Raw genomic sequence first — 18,946 nt, 5'->3', positions numbered from 1 at the left:
TAACAAATTCCGTATTCAGCACTCGACATGTGGCACGCCCGGAAGGGAGCTTAATTTTCCTTTAACGTTGGTGCAGATTGCTACTGTCATGGCTTGCATTGGTTACAGGTGGCTGTACTCGTATAAACTATGAAGATAAAAGAGAAAAAACATAACTTGGTCTATCCTCCTCTTCGCGTGCACCGTGCATGTGCAATATTAGCTGATACATAAACCAAAATAATATATATAAAGATTCACAGCATTAGGCGGTGGATTTTAACAGAAGCCGACCCGCTAAGACGTTTCAAGCGTAAACGGGCTTCCGACCGTCGCACCCCACACCACTCTCTCTCCAACCTAGTTTGTCACTTTTCTGTGTTTCTCCATCGCACCGCCAGCTCTCACCTCTCACTCACTCTCAGTCGCAGCTCAGCACAAGCGTACAACCGTCCCTCAAACCCTAGCCATCTCCTAGAAGAGAGCAGGAATCCCACACTCTCTCTTCTATCCCCGCTCTGTTCTTTGTTGCTCCAGAAACCCTACCGAAAACCTCCAGCGGGGAGAGTTCCAATTTGCCGCCGCCGCCACCGCCGCGGATCTCGCCGGGTGGATGCGCGGGTAGGCATGGCGAGCAACGACCAGCCACCGCGGCGGCCGCGGCCAGGACCGTGGCCGCCCGCGCCTGATTCCACCCCGGCGGCGCCGCTGTCCTGGGCCAAGCGAACCGGCTTTAAGGGAAGGGTCTCCGGCGAGTCCGACGCCAGCAATTCGGGCCAGATTGCGCTTCCCAAGCCCAAGGAACGCGAAAATAGTCTGGATCTGGAGTCCGGCCGTACACACACCACCACTCTCCCTCCACCTCCCATCGCCGCCGCTGCCACTGCTACTCCAGTCAATGGGGAGTCCGAAAACAGAGAGAGGGGAGCGGCGCTTGTGCCGGCAGATCAGGTGGCGAGGAAGGGGAGGGATTCGGACGGTGGGAGCAAGAATGGGGTTTTGGGGCTCAACGGCCCGGTCCGGTCTGATCCCCCGCCTCCTCCAGCTCGGAGGCAGAGAAGGGAGGACGAGGCTGTCACATTGCCACAGCTTCAGGAGGAGGAAGAGGGCTTCGCGTCACGGCAGGCACATATTAAGTACGAGCTGAGAGATTCTCCCGGACTTGGTGAGGGTTCCTTGCTGCACATCTCTAGTTTTGATCTCCAAAGCTCGTCTTGTTAGTTCTCTTAGTCGATGCTGAGTTTCTTATTTTTAATTCGTGTGCTTCTAATTTACAGTTCCAATTATCTTCTATGCATTCCAACACTATCTTTCTATACTGGGCTCCTTGATTCTGATCCCACTGGTCATAGTACCGGCAATGGGCGGCACCTATGTGAGCAATATTATTTTGTGGAATTCCATTTCTTATATTTTCTTAAAGCAATCCCCTTTAATGGTCTGTAGGTTGTGTCTGAATATATGCATAATTTTGCAGGAGGATACCGCAGCAGTGGTGTCAACAGTGCTTTTCATCTCAGGCTTGACGACATTACTGCACACTTTCTTTGGGACAAGACTACCACTGATACAGGGTCCATCTTTTGTGTATTTGGCTCCGGCACTGGCAATAATCAGCTCTCCAGAGTTCCAGGGTCTGAATGGGAATGTATGCTTCTGCATCACTAATTGGCAACTTCACTTTCTTGTCCTTTTACATCCTAAGGCCATCAACATTTTAAATATTAAATTCAGCATTATCTGTCATGCCAGAAGAACTTGGTAACAAACTATCAACTTATAACCTTGTCAGAACCAGTTCTATGTTAAACTAAAGAAATTGGAAGAGTATGTCACTTAAGTTTCAAAGACATGAAATGAGCTAGCAATTTGGTGATGTGAATGCACACCTTATTGAATAACTTTTTGCCTACAATGCCTGGCTGGCATACTGAAATTAACTTTCTAATTAGATGGAAGCATATAAATATTGGTGAATTGGGGCTTGTAAATGTCTGAGTTGCAAAGTTGTCAAGTGGAAATTAAGTCATGATGCAAAAAAAATAGGGTCAACAATATTCAGAAGTTTATTTTTTTGACTATATAAAATTTTTATTATGAGTAGAATCTGTTTTCAACTTAACAATCTATATTTACTGCAGAATTTTAAGCACATAATGAAGGAGCTCCAGGGAGCTTTAATCATATCTTCTGCATTTCAAGCAATAATAGGATATAGTGGGCTTATGTCTTTGCTTTTAAGGTATGATTTTCCATCCTTGTGCTGATTTATTTGTGATGCTTTTTAGCTTCGTCTATGTTAGAGACATTTGATCAACATAAATTACCTACTAAACCTTCCATTATTTGTTAATCTAAAGCTAAATCAAATTGACGTTTGGACAAATGAATTGGCTTTAGCATGAAAAATAGTTAAATTTCAATATTTTAATTTGCACTACAAAATCTCTCTCTCTGTGTGTGTATATGTATGTGTATATATACATATACGTATATAACTGCATATATGTATATATGTATATATATATGTATATATACGGACTTATATGCATGTATACATATGTACACATCTATGAATGCGTATACACACACAAACACACATGCATGTCTATCTACATGTCTCTATATACGTATGTATGTATGAATAAGGGATGGACTATACTCTTTACTTTATCTCCTTTTATAGCGATTTAAAATCAATAATGTACCATCCAAATTTAAGATGCAAATGCTGAACATGGTCTAAACTGTACAAGAAAAATACCTGCAAACAAAATTGATGCATTTTGATGGTCACTAACATAATCATCAAGTAGGGATCAACATGACAATTTTAATAGCATTATACTATGTTTTATTATGATCTAATGATCAAAAGCTAGTGAACTTAAATGTACCTATATTTTAAAATGTGTAGATTATGATCCATAGTGGATTTGCAATTTATATTTGACTATATTAGTGCAATTGATACTGTTCATTTTTTTATCAACTTAGTCCATTGGTTAGGGACTACCAGAATGTATGATTTTTTTTTTTTAAATTTTCTAGGCATTTTTATAGTGAAGATCATGTTCAACAGTTTAGATTTTGAATTTAGATGGCCCATCATTGATTTTTCAAGGAGTTAAAATAAAGTATGTAGTCCAGCTTATATACACACATGCACATATATGTGTATATGATATTGTATAATCCTTGACTATGTCATTCAAAGATTGCTGTAGTATTTTTCTCAACTTAGCCACACATGTTTGTATTGAGCTTAATTTAAAATGCTAGAACATATTTCTGACTTTAAACATATAGGGAGGTGCAACATTGTGATTGACTGTAAATATTAAAAGGTTTGAGCCATTATAATCTTGTAATTGTCTTGAGTGGCATGAAAGTGTTTATAGCTACTAATCATAGACTAATAAGTGGCAGAAGTGTATAACTTTGACTGGTTGAAGTTGAGATTAGGAATGGAAAGATGGAAGAATTGCCAACTGGATGATCAATAGAAACTTTCAGTAAGCTCTAACCACATGCAAAAACTAGTAGTAAGAGGGCCTCCACTGAAAGAAAGAGAGTTAATGAACTCAGTACAGTGGTCATGTCATGGATACATGGACATGGGTATCAAAGTCAAAACATGAGAGTGCATAAGACAATTGCAAAGGTGTGTGGCAAAATGTAGTTGCCATTACTCAGAACATGGAAAATGGCATCACCATGCAAGTTAAAAATTTAAAATTTAAAATGCTTCATACTCTAGTTCGGATGGGTGAAGTTAAATAACAAATTATTCGTGGCGTCATAACATGCTCCTCCTTATATCTATATGCTTAGGCACTATTCCATAAACTTAGCTTCTATTTCTGTCCATTAATATAGCTATTAGTTTAGCATTTTCCTCCATGTTCTCATCTATATTACTTTATTTTAATGTGAGCTCCATAGTTTTCTTCTATATCTTTACACTTGAGATTAGGATCATGACTAATGATTAGTGTTTTCTTCCAGTATATTGTGCTTTGCAAGCTAAACTTCTTAAATTTTTTTTCTTTTACATTTTTATTAAACTTTTTCTTACGATAATCTAGCCACTTTATTTGTAACAAAAAAATTTCATGTTGATCTGTAGGGGAAGAAACCCAAGCCCAGTAAGTTACCCAACTTTGCATGCATAAAGTTGATTTTCTAACTAGTAGATGTTAACTGCAAACTAGTGATTTCTTTAGAATGATGCTTGATGTCATTAGGAGGCTTGACTTTTTAAGCCCTAAATAATGCTGCTATTTCGCACCTTCTCACAAGCACTAGCAATGTGTTGGTGAGATGGTCCGTGTACAATACGATTTTCATTGGAAGTTTATACAAGCATAGAAGACACCAAAGAGACGCAAAATGAATGCAAAGCAAGAGGTGGAATAGTTTAATGTGCTTGAGATAAATAGGCCAGCTCTCTAGTTGAGCATGTGATTATGTTTACATTAGTGATCTTAGAGCTGTACCAAGGCACTGAAGTTTTACGTCACTTTTACCAGTGATGTTTTGATGTATACAGAGAAACAAAGTGAAGGGGTCATGCTGTTTGTATGAAAGGATGGGGCCCCAAAATAAAAGGAAAGGATTCATTTCTAGCGAATATTGGTGCATATTCTAATACCTCATGTAGGCAAGCCTCCATGAGTGTATGGAATCTATGGAATCCAGGGATTCCATACACATGCAGGCTTCCCTTCATGAGTACTGTTTTGATGAGAGACTGGTACCCGAGATGCCATTTGGACACCAGTTCACTTGTGGATTAGGATGCCTTGGCTGCCCAAGTGGTCGGTGTAAGCTAGTTTGCTTGGCTGGTCACCTTGTACCAACTAGGACAGTCAAATCTCGCTTACAGAAAAAAGAGAGCCTTGCTGGCTCTTTTTCATCGTCAGGTTTTGTCATGGAAAGGAGTAGAGAGAGAGAGAGACACACACACACACACACGAAAGGGTTGTCATGGTACTGTATCTATTCAAGAGGCTCAAAAAGTTTATTTAAGAGGCTAAAAAGATATTAAAAATCTTTAAAAAAACCCCCTAAGCAATAGAAAACTGAAGAGCTTTGAAGGGGTTTGTAAGTGTCCAGATACTGTATCAGGTCCTAGCCAATCTGCAGTATTGGGATGGAAGCACTTCGGTACCCTACTGACCCAGACCAAACTGGGTTGGGTGCTGGTATCAAGTCTTGAATCCTTTCTTTGTGGTGATGCTAATATTGTATCTCTTGAAGCTATTTTGGTGACTAAATTTATTCATTGTCACTTCTTATGGTTTTTGAGAATTTATAATCTGATCTAGAGGAAGGCAACAATGGAGCCAAAGGCAGCAAGAGGGCAATTGCCCTACCCCAGCCCCCACCCTCCCATAAATTTTTGGGTTTTTACTAATTATGGACCCATGCCCCACCCCTCACCGCCCAATGCATCCCCAAAAGGGGAGAGATAAATGTTCTGTTTTCTGATAAGGATATATATTATTGCCACTCTATTATTATGAAATATGTCTCCAGGATGTGTGTGGGATGGATACAATACCAAATATAACATGTAGAAACTTACTATTTTATGCTTGAGTGTAAAGAAATTTCTTCATTTAATCACAATTGTTCAAAGACAAATGAGTGGATATGATCAGTTATTAAACATTCTTGTAGTTCAGTAGTGAAAGCAGCAACTCATTCCTCGTGCATCAGAGTTCTGAGTTTGAGTACCCACATCTTCCGTAACTATTTTGATCATCTTGATTTGACGATGAAAATCAAAAGGAGGGGGGGAAGAAAGGAAGAATAGTTTTGATCTAGAGACTTCCTAAAGCCCAAATTTTAGGCATCTATTTTTTTTTTTTAATTTTTAATTTTTCTGTAACTATTTTGATCATCTTGATTTGACGATGAAAATCAAAAGGAGGGGGGGAAGAAAGGAAGAATAGTTTTGATCTAGAGACTTCCTAAAGCCCAAATTTTAGGCATCTATTTTTTTTTTTTTAATTTTTAATTTTCTCTCTTTTTTATGAATGCTTTCTCTTTTTCTATATTTACTGTGCTTTAGAGGGAGAAGTCTTAGAACTTGAAACCTTCATCAGGATTTTTTGTTTTGTATCTCTGATTTTTTTCAAATGTTCCAACATATGAATCTATGACATTTTGAAATACTATAATAGCAACAATTCAATAAATAAGCTTCTTATTTATGACTTTTCTTTCCTTTTAATGTGGTCATTTCTTTTGAGAAGATTATATGCCAAATATAAGCAAAAGAGTATATATTGGCAATTTATTTGGACTATTTCTAGAGGTTATTGCCCCCCCCAAGAGCTGAAACCTGGCTCCGCCACTGTAGGAAGGATAGCCATTAAGCCCGTAATCACTTGCTCATGAACTTAAGAATGGAACATGGATAATCCACAATTAACTAAACATATCTTTGGCATATATCAATCAGTGTTCACACTTCACAATTGTATGTTGGTAGGTTTACTGCATAAGATCATCTCTATTTCATAAGATGATATCATGCATATATTTTGTTACTGTTTGAGTATTTATAAGCTTCCTTTACATTCCACTTTTGTCGCCGATGTGCTCCTGAAGCATTTTGCACCTTGCTCTGCACTGGCATGTTGCCATACTGTAACTTATTCCCCCTTAATTGTCTGTTTCAGGTTGATCAATCCTGTTGTTGTATCTCCAACAATTGCAGCTATTGGACTTTCCTTTTTCAGTTATGGTTTTACTCAAGTGGGAACATGTCTGGAGATTGGTGTAGTGCAGATATTGCTTGTCATTATTTTTTCACTTGTGAGTAGGGCATAGATTTCCTCTAATTGCTGCACCTAAATTTAATTATGGAATTTATACTATGTCAGTTTAGGACTTTAGGGCATAGTTTTCCTCTGATATTGCTGCAGTTCAATTTGATTATGGAATTTATACTATGTCCTGCTAATATTTCAAATTTATTATCTGCTTTTTACCGGTATGTTTGCCAGAACTTCTTATATACCTTAACATTCTGGTTGCAGTATCTTCGGAAGATACGAATATTTGGCCATCGTATATTTTTAGTCTATGCGGTAAGATGTTGCAGAAAACTGATAGTTGTTGAATTTCTTTAGCATGCTCAAATTTTCCACTCCATTCATATTCTCAAGAATAAATTATTATGGCAAAATTTCATCAACATTAGTAATTGTTTTGCCGTCATTTACAGGTTCCACTGGGCCTGGCAATCACATGGGCTATCGCTTTTCTTCTCACAGAAACTGGAGTTTATAGCTACAAAGGTTGTGATATTAATGTACCTCCCTCAAATACCATATCAGCTTACTGCAGGAAACATGTACCAAGGATGAAACATTGTCGTGTTGATACATCTCATGCATTAAGTTCTTCACCCTGGTTTAGATTTCCATATCCATTGCAATGGGGAACACCTCTTTTTAACTGGAAAATAGCCCTTGTGATGTGTGCAGTATCCATCATTGCATCAGTTGATTCGGTATGTTTTTTATTTTTTTTTTGCCTTTAACATGATTTATCTTCTACTAATATTAAATATTTTAATGTTTATTTTAATGATTGTAATATTAATTCATACCAATCATACTGGCAATTTCAGTGATTACCAAGCTAATATTACTATGTCTACCCTTTGATTGCCCATTCAGTCTGTCACTTTGTTTGTTTCTGTTCATCCTAACTAGCTCTAAATTCTAAAGAGTGGCAGCACCATGGACAGTGTACCACTTGTTGAAATCATGAGTTCTTTCTATAATTATGGAAATAAGGCAAACTCAGTTGTGATCTAGCACAATTAACAATTACTAATGTTTAGGTAAAATAGAAAGGCTAACCCTTGGCTGTCAGCATCTGCTTGTCTCTATAGTCAAGATGTTTAGCACTGGTAGAATAACTCTTGCACTGCATATGCATAAATACTATCATGGAGAGGTCTGCATGCATTAGCTGTTTACTTAGAAAATGTTAATTAAGTACAAGACCGGCCATTACTAGTTTCTCATTTTCCACTTATGATGACCAAAAATCAGCTTATTATATGTGGATTTGTGTGAGTGATTGTGGCTTGTGGAAGGAATTTACAATTAAACAGAGAATACAGAGAATATTAAATATAACTTCCTGTATTGTAATTCTAGTGGTACCTTCTTGAGTTGTTAAAAAACAAAGGTGGTCTAGTGTACGAGGCTCTCACCATTGCAGGTCTTGGGAGGGTCAGATATATGCACCTTAACCCTGTTTGCGGAGCGACTATTTCTGTGTTTTGAACTTGTATCCTCTAGATCACAACGGAGCAACCTTATTGTTGTGCCAAGGTTCACTCCAAATTGATGTAGGATGAAATCTTTAATCAAGTGCTTATAGAGAATTTTGATGAGCAGAAGTTGATGCATTTACTGACAATCTTAGCAACCTCCATGCTTGATCCATCATGAGGTGAAGAAAATATTCCTATTTGATTTTTCTTGATGAAGTTTCATGCTGAGCATGATTATATAAATTGTAGTTTTATCTTCAAAGTTTCACATGTTGTCACAACTCGTGTTCATGCTGCCGGACAGAGTATCTCTTTTCTGCTTATCTACGTTGTCAACACAAGGTAATACTGCATTGGGACAGTACTCCTAAGTGATAAATCAACTAGAACATGAATGTGCATGTCTGCATGGTCAGCATATATTAAATAATAAGTTTTACTATGACATTGATGCATGTTAGCAATGTATGTGAAACATGACATAGACAATCATACCACCATATCATAGCTAAAATCTAATGTTATTCTGTAGCTATGCAATTTTACACAGGCATGATACATGTACTTGAAAATGTTTGCTATGTTTTTTGTTGTGGTTGGACATTTAATTGAGTCTCTGCCCACAATTCCTAATGTTTTAGAAATTATGACAAAATATTTGTCACTATTGACCCTTTGGAGGAACACAAGGAAGCAACCCTTGGAAGAGAATATGTCCCAAACGAATGGATGGTGATTTTTGGCAGTTTCGTAAGTGTCAATGATATAAGTTGAATGATGTACAAGATAACTTGTAACAAGTTCCGCAATCTCGGTACTATCATTCTGATATGTTACTGGTTCGATATAGTATGATCAGTACCGTATGCATCCCATATCATGATAGCTCCCAACCTCCTTTTTTCTTAATTTTTATCATGGTACCATCTAAATCTAGGTAGCACCCGCTGGTATGATGAAGTATGCACCTCGGTTCCAAGAGGTGCCTTGTAACACAAGTTAGTTCTGCTCAATTTGGACCAGTATAAACCAGTTTGACTCATATACCAAATCGAGCCTTGGTAGTTGGTACCATACATATACCTTATCGGATATGATATGGCTGATACAGGTCAGTGTGACAGAACTTGCTTTGCAAGGTTAGCAGTGACGGAAGTTTAAATGAGAGATACAGGTTGCTAGTTATTTTGCTAATTCATGGGCTAAAGAGGCCTTAACTAAAATTGCCATGGTGAAATTATTTTGTCATAGATAAGCAATATCCTAAGAAATTGTTGAATGCTGAAACCTATGCATCCTTACGGGAAAATATGTCTATACTCTTTCAAGAATCAAGAGATATATTTCTGGAAATAAGAAATGGAAGATCAGAGGCAGGACTCTAGGATGGCAATATTTGTTTACTAATTACTAAACAAGATAATTTGACATTGTGGACAGGTTGCTATGTATTTTAAAATAAAATTAGTCTCGTAACTTCATTTTACTTGGAGCTGTTGTAACTTTCTTGCATTTTGTGAATGATTGTTCTTTGCGTTGAATATTGCTACATCATGAAAAGGTGGACCAGTCTTAGCCAGTACTTTCCCCAACCGGCTGGTATAAACTGTATTAATTGGTATCTGACTCCGTTAGGCATGTCAACAATGGTGTCTTTTGTATGATGTTTAGTATTTGTAGACAAACTTTTTCACTTGTTCCATCTTGCCTACTAGAATGTTTCCCTAAGAATTTTCAGCTTTTCATCATTGATGAAAGAAGTAATTTCTAAATATATATTGAACTTATGATACAAAGCTTGAATCCATGATAAGGTTGAGGCAATCATAGTTGTCACATGGCAACATGGTTGGAGCAAATATGGAGAATGCAAGCATGAGGACATTGGCTGAGTGGTGGGCGGCATAACTATATGCACTATATTACCTGTCCAAATACATATTCTGTCCTTTAGGTGCAAATAATATTTCATGCATGTATATCAAATAAAAAAGGGAGCCAAAGGTGGGGGCGGGGTGGTTGCAGCACAAAGAAAGATGGGGTTCAGTAGGTGTTTCTTTTGAGAGGTGAAAAAAAAATGAAGTGTGTAAAAATGAAGTGTGATAGACTTTGGCTTCGCATGCTTCTGGAATCATGCTTCATGTGTCAATCGATATTTAGTGGATGGGTCCCGTATATGGAGGTTTTTCTTCTGGAGTCCAGCCTTGCATGTCTAACTCCAAGATTTCTCTTTATACAATAGCAGACAGGCAAGTATAGTGAAGAAAATTTAAAACTAGGAAAAGATAAGCCATGAATGCTTAAAATTTTAACTTGGGTTGTTTTTCCTAATAATCGTGGTATTTGTGTTGAGATCAGAAGACTGTTGTTTATCTAAAGCATTTTTGTAAAGTTGAACTTAGATCATTAGTTTGGTGGAGAGAAAAATTGTTTTGTTCTTAGATATATATGGCATATAGGTTGCTTATTCTTGTTACTTTTGCAGACAATCATATAAATTTATGCTAATAATTTGTATCAGTTTTGTAGTGGCTATATTGGTTGTATGAAGTGGAGAACTATATCTGGAATATTATGTAATAAATGCATATCTTGGAGACATAAAGAAAATTTTGTATACCGGCAGTAATGCCTGTCATGTTCTATGGCTTGGAGTGTATGCAATAAAGAAAGTACATGAAAATAAGCGACTATAGGAGAAATGAGGATGCTAAGATGGATGTGTGGTAAAACTAAAAGGGATAAAATAACAAATGAATATATTAGAGGAGCTGTGGGAGTTGCACAAGTTAAGAAAATCAATTGAGATGTTATGGACATATACAATGAAGATGCAACGAGATATGGTAAAGAGAGGTACTTTGATTTGTGTTGAAGATGGTATGAAAAGGTGGAGAAGACCTAGGGCAACATGGATGAAGGTTGTGAGGAAGGATTTGGAGAGTCCTAGAATAAACATCAGTTGTGGCCCTAAATAGGACTACTTGGTGGTGCGTAGTCGTTGATAGCACCAAAAATAACTATACTCACTACGTAGGTAGGATGAGTCGAGATCGTATCCTCAGGGACCTTGGGCTAAGTTGAGATTGCAAAATAAAAGAAAGAAGCATTGTTTTTGATTTAGAAAATAAATTATCTTAAAATTGATGTAATAAGAAAATAAAGAGTCGGGAGTTTTGAATTAATTTTGTACTAGCAGAGTTGTATCTCTTTTTTTTTAATTAAATTGATGCGATTAATCTTAGGAAAAATACCTATCTTTCCTCGGCACGTCCTGTACCCGTAGATCACGGTGCGTCTCCGAAAAGTATTCGGTAAACAACTCTTCTTTCCTCGGCACGCCCCGTACCCGTAGATCACGGCGTGTCTCCGGAAAGTAAAAATTGTTCCTAATATTAATCTAACAGGAAAGCATAAATAAAAGTATATGAAAGAGAGCAAATAAAGAATTCATGATAATTTAAATAAAAAGTATAATCTTTATTGCATATAAAGAAATACAAGAAAGTTTAGAACAATAAACCCGCTCTGTGTTATTACAAAGTTTCTTCTCCACTCCCGAGACTGCTAGCCTAGCTGCTCATGAAGTAATCCCTTTTTTTTTCTCTATGCAAGGCTCTAGAAGAATTTCTGGGATGATCCTCAAATAGAAGTACAAGAGCCTTTTTATAGGTGTTAGGAGGGAGGAGTTTTAAATGATTTTCCGATATGGGACTAAAAAAAAAAATACTAAAGACCGCGCGTCCGAATGCCGCACCCACGTCCGCGCCTGCCTGCACGTCGTCCGCGTTCTGCCCGCGTCGCGCGTCGCCTACGCGTCGCCTGCCGCGTTCACGAGGAAAGCACCCATGAAACAAATTACAAAAGTTTCCCAATTACAAAAAGAAACTTTTGTTTCTTTAAAATGACGCCTATATCCTTTTGGATTCCTTGCATAGTATCTTCATTTTCTATAATACCATATGCATCCTTCTTTTATTTTAATTTCGTTTTAAGTCCAATTTTCTTCAAACTTGAGTCTTTTTGATCTGCGAATTGGACTCTTTGTATCGGCGATCACTTTTCCTGTAAAACATAAAAAGAAACGTCAAATTTTTAATAAATAAAATAAATTAAATATAATTTTCTGCTTTAAAACACTTAAATTAAGTGTTTATCACACCCCCCAACTTGAATTTTGCTTGTCCTCGAGTAAAATAGATATATTAGCATTGTGTACCGACTTGAAATAAAAAGTTAGGTTAGGCATCCTAAAAGGTAGGTGATACTTGGTCAGACCATTAAAGAGATACTTCATTGGATTATCAATTTGATCCAATTAGTGGCTGAGTATTAACTAAAGAAATTTCAAGAGCTTTTCTTTCACCAACTCCCTACTTACTCTTTAAATCTTCTAACTTAATGTGAGAAAGGTTTATTATCTTCTTGCAATTTAATCTCCTTATTATCCACTATATATATATATATTTTTTTTTTAAATAAAAAAAAAAATTTAAGGAGAATTTTTGCATACCTCGATCTTTCCACCCAATCTCTCATGAAGCAGATTCTTTATTGAGATCAGTAAGAAGAGGGTTGTAGAATCACCCTTAAATTTTGGTTTAGTCTAAACCCTGCCATTCATTGGGTTTTTTTTTTTTTTTTAATAATTTATTCCTCAGTATCTCTAAAATTATCTTGACCGTTAATCATTCATTGATTAGGATGCCTAATTGACTCTTAATCAAAATAAAATTCGGATACACAAAACTAATTATTTCTGACTATACTCGAAGATTTCGTTAATTTTTTTTTCCCCCAACTTAATCTACATTGTCCTCAATGGAGTAGGAAAGCAACGAAAATAAGAGGAGAGAGTGCACCTGAGATAATTTAGCTTCGAAAGTTGAAGATAGCTTCATTGATTAATAGGCTTTTGTTCTAAATTTCTGCAGCTGCAGTAAAGTAAAAAGTAAAAAAATTGAAATCGTTGGGTTGCCTCCCAACAAGCGCTAAGTTTTACGTCTTCAGCTAGACTGAATTGAGTATTATGGCGGTGTTGGATCCACTAAATCAACAGATTCAATTAATTTTCCATCACTAATTCCATCTATGTAAGGTTTCAATCGCTGACCGTTCACTTTAAAGGTGTTCCCCTGTTTAAGATTTTTGAGTTCTATAGCTCCATGAGGAAATACCTGAGTTACAATGAAAGGTCCGTCCCAACGTGAGCGAAGTTTTTCAGGAAACAGACGCAACCTAGAATTGAAGAGCCAAACTTTTTGATTGGGCTCGAATGTTTTTCGTGCAATGAATTTATCGTGGTATGCTTTAGTTGAACCTTATAAATTCTGGCACTCTCATATGCTTCATTGCGTAGCTCTTCAAGTTTATTTAGTTGAAGTCTTCTATTGGAACCTGCATTTTTCATATCAAAGTTAAATTGCCGTATGGCCCAAAATGCACGATGTTCCAATTCCATTGGCAGATGACAAGCTTTTTAGAATATAAGTCGATAAGGAGACATTCCTATGGGTGTTTTAAAAGCAGTACGGTAAGCCCATAATGCATCATCCAAGCGTGCGGACCAGTCTTTTCTATCGGGTCTTACCGTTTTTTCAAGAATATGCTTGATCTCTCTATTGGAGACCTCAACTTGACCACTTGTCTGGGGGTGATAAGGTGTGGCAACTTTATGAGTTATTCCGTATTTTTTTATTAGCATGTCGAAGTGCTTATTCGTGAAGTGTGTACCCCCATCGCTAATTATGGCTCTTGGGTATCCAAATCGACTAAAGATGTTATGCTGAATGAATTTGATCACGACTTTGTGATCATTGGTTCGGGTTGCCATAGCTTCTACCCATTTTGATACGTAGTCCACTGCTACCAAAATATACTCGAATCCAAATGAGGAGGGAAAGGGTCCCATGAAATCAATTCTCCAAACATCAAAAATTTCTACAACAAGAATAGGGGACAGGGGCATCATATCTTTTCTCGAAATATTTTCTGTTTGCTGGCATCGCAAGCAATTACGGCCAAATTCATGTGCATCTTTGAATAGTGTCGGTCAATAAAATCTACTTTGCAACACCTTTGCTGCAGTTTTTCTTCCATTAAAATGTCCCCCACATGCTAACGAGTGGCAAAAAGTAAGAATACCTTGGACTTCACACTCGGGGACACAACGTCGGATTACTTGATCTGGGCAATATTTGAACAATTCTGGTTCTTCCCAGAAATAGTACTTTACTTGGGAGAAAAATCTATTTTTCTTTTGTTGGGTCCAGTGAGATGGGATTTGTCCCACTGCCAAGTAATTGACTATATGAGCGAACCAGAGAAGATCAGTAGAAGAGATTGAAAAGAGTTGTTCATCCGGAAACCTATCTTTAATCCTTTCTTTATTGTGTTCTACCAGGATCCTAGAAATATGATCTGCTACCAAGTTTTCGGAGCTCTTTTTGTCTAAAATTTCTAAATCAAATTCTTGTAATAGAAGGATCCATCTAATCAGCCTAGGTTTTGTATCTTTTTTGGATAGCAGATGTTTCAGTGCTGTATGATCGGAGTATACTAGGACCTTGGAGCCCAAAAGGTATGATCTAAATTTATCTAGGGCAAACACAACAGCGAGTAACTCCTTTTCAGTCGTGGTGTAATTCAATTGAGCATCTGAAAGAGTTTTACTTGCATAATAAATTACATGCGGTTCTCGATTAAATCTTTGCCCAAGGACTGCCCCTATAGCATAATCAGAAGCATCACACATGATTTCAAATGGTAGGATCCAATCCGGAGATTTTATGATTGGTGCAGTGGTTAAGGCAGTTTTGAGTTTATTATAAGCAGTTAGGCAATCTTCATTAAAATCAAAAGAATTTTCCTTGGCAAGCAAGTTGCACAAGGGTCGTGATATCTTGCTGAAATCCTTAATGAAGTGCCTATAGAAACCTGCATGGCCTAGAAAGGATCGCACCTGTTTAACCGAGGTTGGGGGAGGCAATTTCAAGATTACTTCAACCTTTGCTTTATCTACTTCGATCCCTCGCTTGGATACAATATGTCCCAGCACGATTCTTTCATGAACCATAAAATGGCTCTTCTCCCAACTTAAAACCAAATTTATCTCTATACATCGTTGAAGAACCTTGGCGAGGTTCTGAAGACAATCATCAAAGGTAGAGCCAAATACTGAAAAATCATCCATGAAGACTTCTAAAAATTTATCGACCATATCAGAAAAGATGGCCAAAATGCATCGTTGAAAAGTGGCTGGTGCATTGCAGAGACCGAATGGCATACGTCTAAATGCAAATGTTCCATAAGGGCATGTGAAGGTAGTCTTTTCTTGATCAGCAGGAAATACCGGGATCTGATTATATCCCAAATATCCATCTAGAAAACAGAAGAAACTTTGTCCTGCTAGCCGTTCTAAAATTTGGTCAATAAAAGGCAAAGGAAAATGATCTTTCCTAGTAACGGCATTCAGCTTTCGGTAGTCTACACATACTCGCCAACCAGTTGTTGCACGAGTAGGAATTAACTCACCCTCATCATTCTCTACTACGGTAACACCTGACTTCTTAGGTACTACCTGGGTTGGACTAACCCATTGGCTATCCAAAATTGGGTAGATAATTCCAGCATCTAGCCATTTCACTACTTCCTTTTTCATGACTTCCCGCATATTCGGATTCAATTTTCGTTGCATGTCCCTATGTGGTTTTGCCTCAACCTCGCAGTGAATATGATGCATGCAAACAGAAGGATCTATACCCTTCAAATCGGCAATTGACCACCCTATAGCCTCTTTATGCTTTTTGAGTATCCCGACAAGTTTGTCTTCCTGGTCGTTGGTTAGGTCAGATGCAATGATCACTGGAAGGGTGTCATTGGATCCAAGAAATGAATATTTCAGCGTGGCAGGAAGAGGCTTTAGCTCTAGAGTAGGTGGTGCTTCTAAGGATGGTACCAGAGGGCTTGATTGAATTGGTAATTGCTCGTACTTTACAGTCCAAGGGGGATTGGTGCTAAAATTGGGGGTTCTAGCAAAGCATGTATTTCTTTAGTGTATCCATCAATATCAAAATTATCCATTCCAAAATGTGTTAGACATGCCTGTAAAGGATCTGAGTTGAGCAAGGCAGGAGCTTTATCTTCTATAACTTCCTCTAACAAGTTGATCTCATTATGGTCGTACACAGGTGGTCCCAAAGATGCATTGAAAATATTCAACCTTAGCTTCTTATTTCCGAAAGATACATCCATAACTCCGGTCCTACAATTTATACAAGCATTAGCAGTTGCTAAGAAGGGTCTACCTAGGATGATTGGTATTTGGTTGGGGTTGCTGCCAGATTCCATATCCAGCACAAGAAAGTCAACAGGAAAGTAAAATTCATCTATTTTACCAATACGTCTTCCAGCATTCCACGGGGTACCTTAATGGATCGGTCTGCTAGTTGTAAGGTCACTGTCGTGGGTTTTAACTCTCCAAATCCAAATAGGTCATATACAGAGCTCGGGAGAAGGTTGACACTTGCACCCAAGTCTAATAATGCCTTCTTAATCGTGAGGTCCCCTATGACACAAGAAATAATTGGGGTACCTGGATCTTTCAGTTTGGGTGGGGCAATTTACTGGAAAACTGAGCTAGCCTGCTCAGTTAGGTGGATTTTCTTGGTATTTGTGCCTTTGATTTTCGTTTCTGTGTACACAGGTCCTTTAGAAATTTAGCATAGGTTGGAACTTGCTTAATGGCATCGAGAAGAGGTAAGTTTATCTGAACCTGTTTAAACAGTTCTAACATTTCATTCATTTTTATACCCTTCTTATCAAGAGGCAGAGAGGATTCTAAAGCACTGGGAAATGGAGCTTTAGGTGCAGGTGCGGGGTTAATAGGTTCTTTCTTCTCTTCAAGTTTCTTCTTTTCTGTTGTAGCTGAAATTGGTTGCTCTTGTTGTTGGATTACTTCAAGTTGATTTAAGATTTTTCCGCTTCTAAGGGTCATAATCGATTTGGCATGTTCGGAAAAAGTTTCAGGACCAATGGAGTTTTCAGCCGTGTACTGTCCTTTTGGGTTATTAATAGGCTGACTGGGTAATTTGCCTTCTTCCCTCCTACTGAAAGCTGTTGCTAGCTGACCTATCTGGGTCTCTAGCTTTGCTATTGATTGCGTATGGGAGTGAAGGAGTTGGGTATTCATTTCTAGTCCTTTAAGTGCTTGCAGTACCTTTTCTTCGAAAGCCGAGCTAGGAGTACTCGGAGTGGGTTGAGGAGGGTTCTGGTATTGTGGCTGGGATGGATGCCTATAAGTCGCATCCGGATAACCTGATCTTTGTTGCACTGGAGGAACCATTGGTTGTGATTTCCATGAGAAATTCGGATGGTTTCTCCATCCCAGATTGTACGTACTAGAATAAGGGTTGTTCTCTGATCTATGAGTAGTTTGGGCTTAATGGACTTGTTCTTGTACATATTCAGGAAACTATGGTGCAACCGGACAATCATTCACACAATGAGTGGGGCTCGAACACAATGCACATATATCTTGCATCTGACGGGATGGAGAAGTTGACTGTCCTATACTTAATAATCGATCTAACTTTTGGACAATTCATCTACCTTATGATGGATATCTATGGCATTTCCTACTTCATATATTCCACCTCTCTTTGGGTTTAACATGAGTTTATCTCTAATAGAGGCAGACATATGATGTAATGAATTTTCACTTAAAATTTCAAACAGTTGCCATGCTTCATTCTCACTTTTCAGCATGAATGTCCCACCGCATGATGCATCGACCATTTGTCGATGTCTTTCAAATAGCCCATCATAAAAACATTGGATTAACTGTCACTTGGGTACAGCATGGTGGGGATATTTTCTAATAAGGTCCTTTAATCTCTCCCATGTTTCATGAAACATTTCTCCATCTAATTGGGAAAAACTAGTTATGGCTTTTCTTATTTGATTAGTTTTTCCTATGGGAAAATATTTCTTGAGAAACTCTCCTTGCAGCTGGTCCCAGGTTGATATAGTCATGGAATCCAAAGTATGTAGCCAGTATTTGGCTTTGTCCTTAAGTGAGAAAGGAATAATTTTAACCTAAGAGCATCATCGGAGAAGTTGTGAATTTTGACAGTTGAGCATATTTCAAGAAATTCTTCAAGATGTTTATAAGGGTCCTCATTACTAAGTCCATAAAATGAAGGTAACATTTGGATTACATGGACTTAATTTCATATTGGGTGGCCTCCACGGGGGACTTGAATACAAGGAGAGTAGGTATATGTGGAAGGAGTAAAGTACTCCTTCAATTGTCTGGGTGGATCATTCTCCTGATTTTGGTCCATATTTTTACGTCTGTTGGCTCTAAAGGTTCTTTCTATTTCTGGATCAAAAGGTTGGATTTCTGGTCGTAACGATCTATGGCCAAGCATACACCCTACAATTATACTTTAGAGTAAACACAGAAAATTTTAGTTTTTATAATATATATATATATATATATATATTTATAATAAAGTGAGAAAAGAGTGAAGAAAATCTAAAGAGAAGAACCTAAGAATCTTAAATCTATGAAAAGGGAGAAATTAGTTAATGTTTAGATATTAATTGCAATCAACTTAAACAAGCATAGACTCTCTATCCTAGGGTTAACCTAGATCTAGA

General features: G+C 37.7%; 1 protein-coding gene and 1 non-coding gene across 2 annotated transcripts in view; both read left to right on the top strand.

Moving 5' to 3' along the window:
* Positions 1-266: 266 nt before the first annotated feature.
* Positions 267-18,946, top strand: part of LOC105035643 (nucleobase-ascorbate transporter 12) — a gene marked incomplete in the record, with an annotated part of 57,945 nt that continues 39,265 nt past the window's right edge. Inside the window, 7 exon segments of the mRNA XM_073262107.1 lie at positions 267-1,144; positions 1,257-1,354; positions 1,457-1,627; positions 2,121-2,221; positions 6,672-6,807; positions 7,032-7,082; positions 7,220-7,507. Coding sequence (XP_073118208.1) covers positions 607-1,144; positions 1,257-1,354; positions 1,457-1,627; positions 2,121-2,221; positions 6,672-6,807; positions 7,032-7,082; positions 7,220-7,507 — 1,383 coding nt within the window.
* On the top strand, positions 18,139-18,244 carry LOC140851414 (small nucleolar RNA R71). The gene has a single exon (XR_012134167.1). It is a non-coding gene; the product is annotated as a small nucleolar RNA R71 (small nucleolar RNA).

This window comes from Elaeis guineensis, chromosome 8, assembly GCF_000442705.2.
Source record: "Elaeis guineensis isolate ETL-2024a chromosome 8, EG11, whole genome shotgun sequence".
Lineage (NCBI taxonomy): Eukaryota > Viridiplantae > Streptophyta > Magnoliopsida > Arecales > Arecaceae > Elaeis > Elaeis guineensis.
The sequence above is the reverse complement of the archived record's forward strand: the minus strand, read 5'-3'. Positions and strand labels throughout refer to the sequence as shown.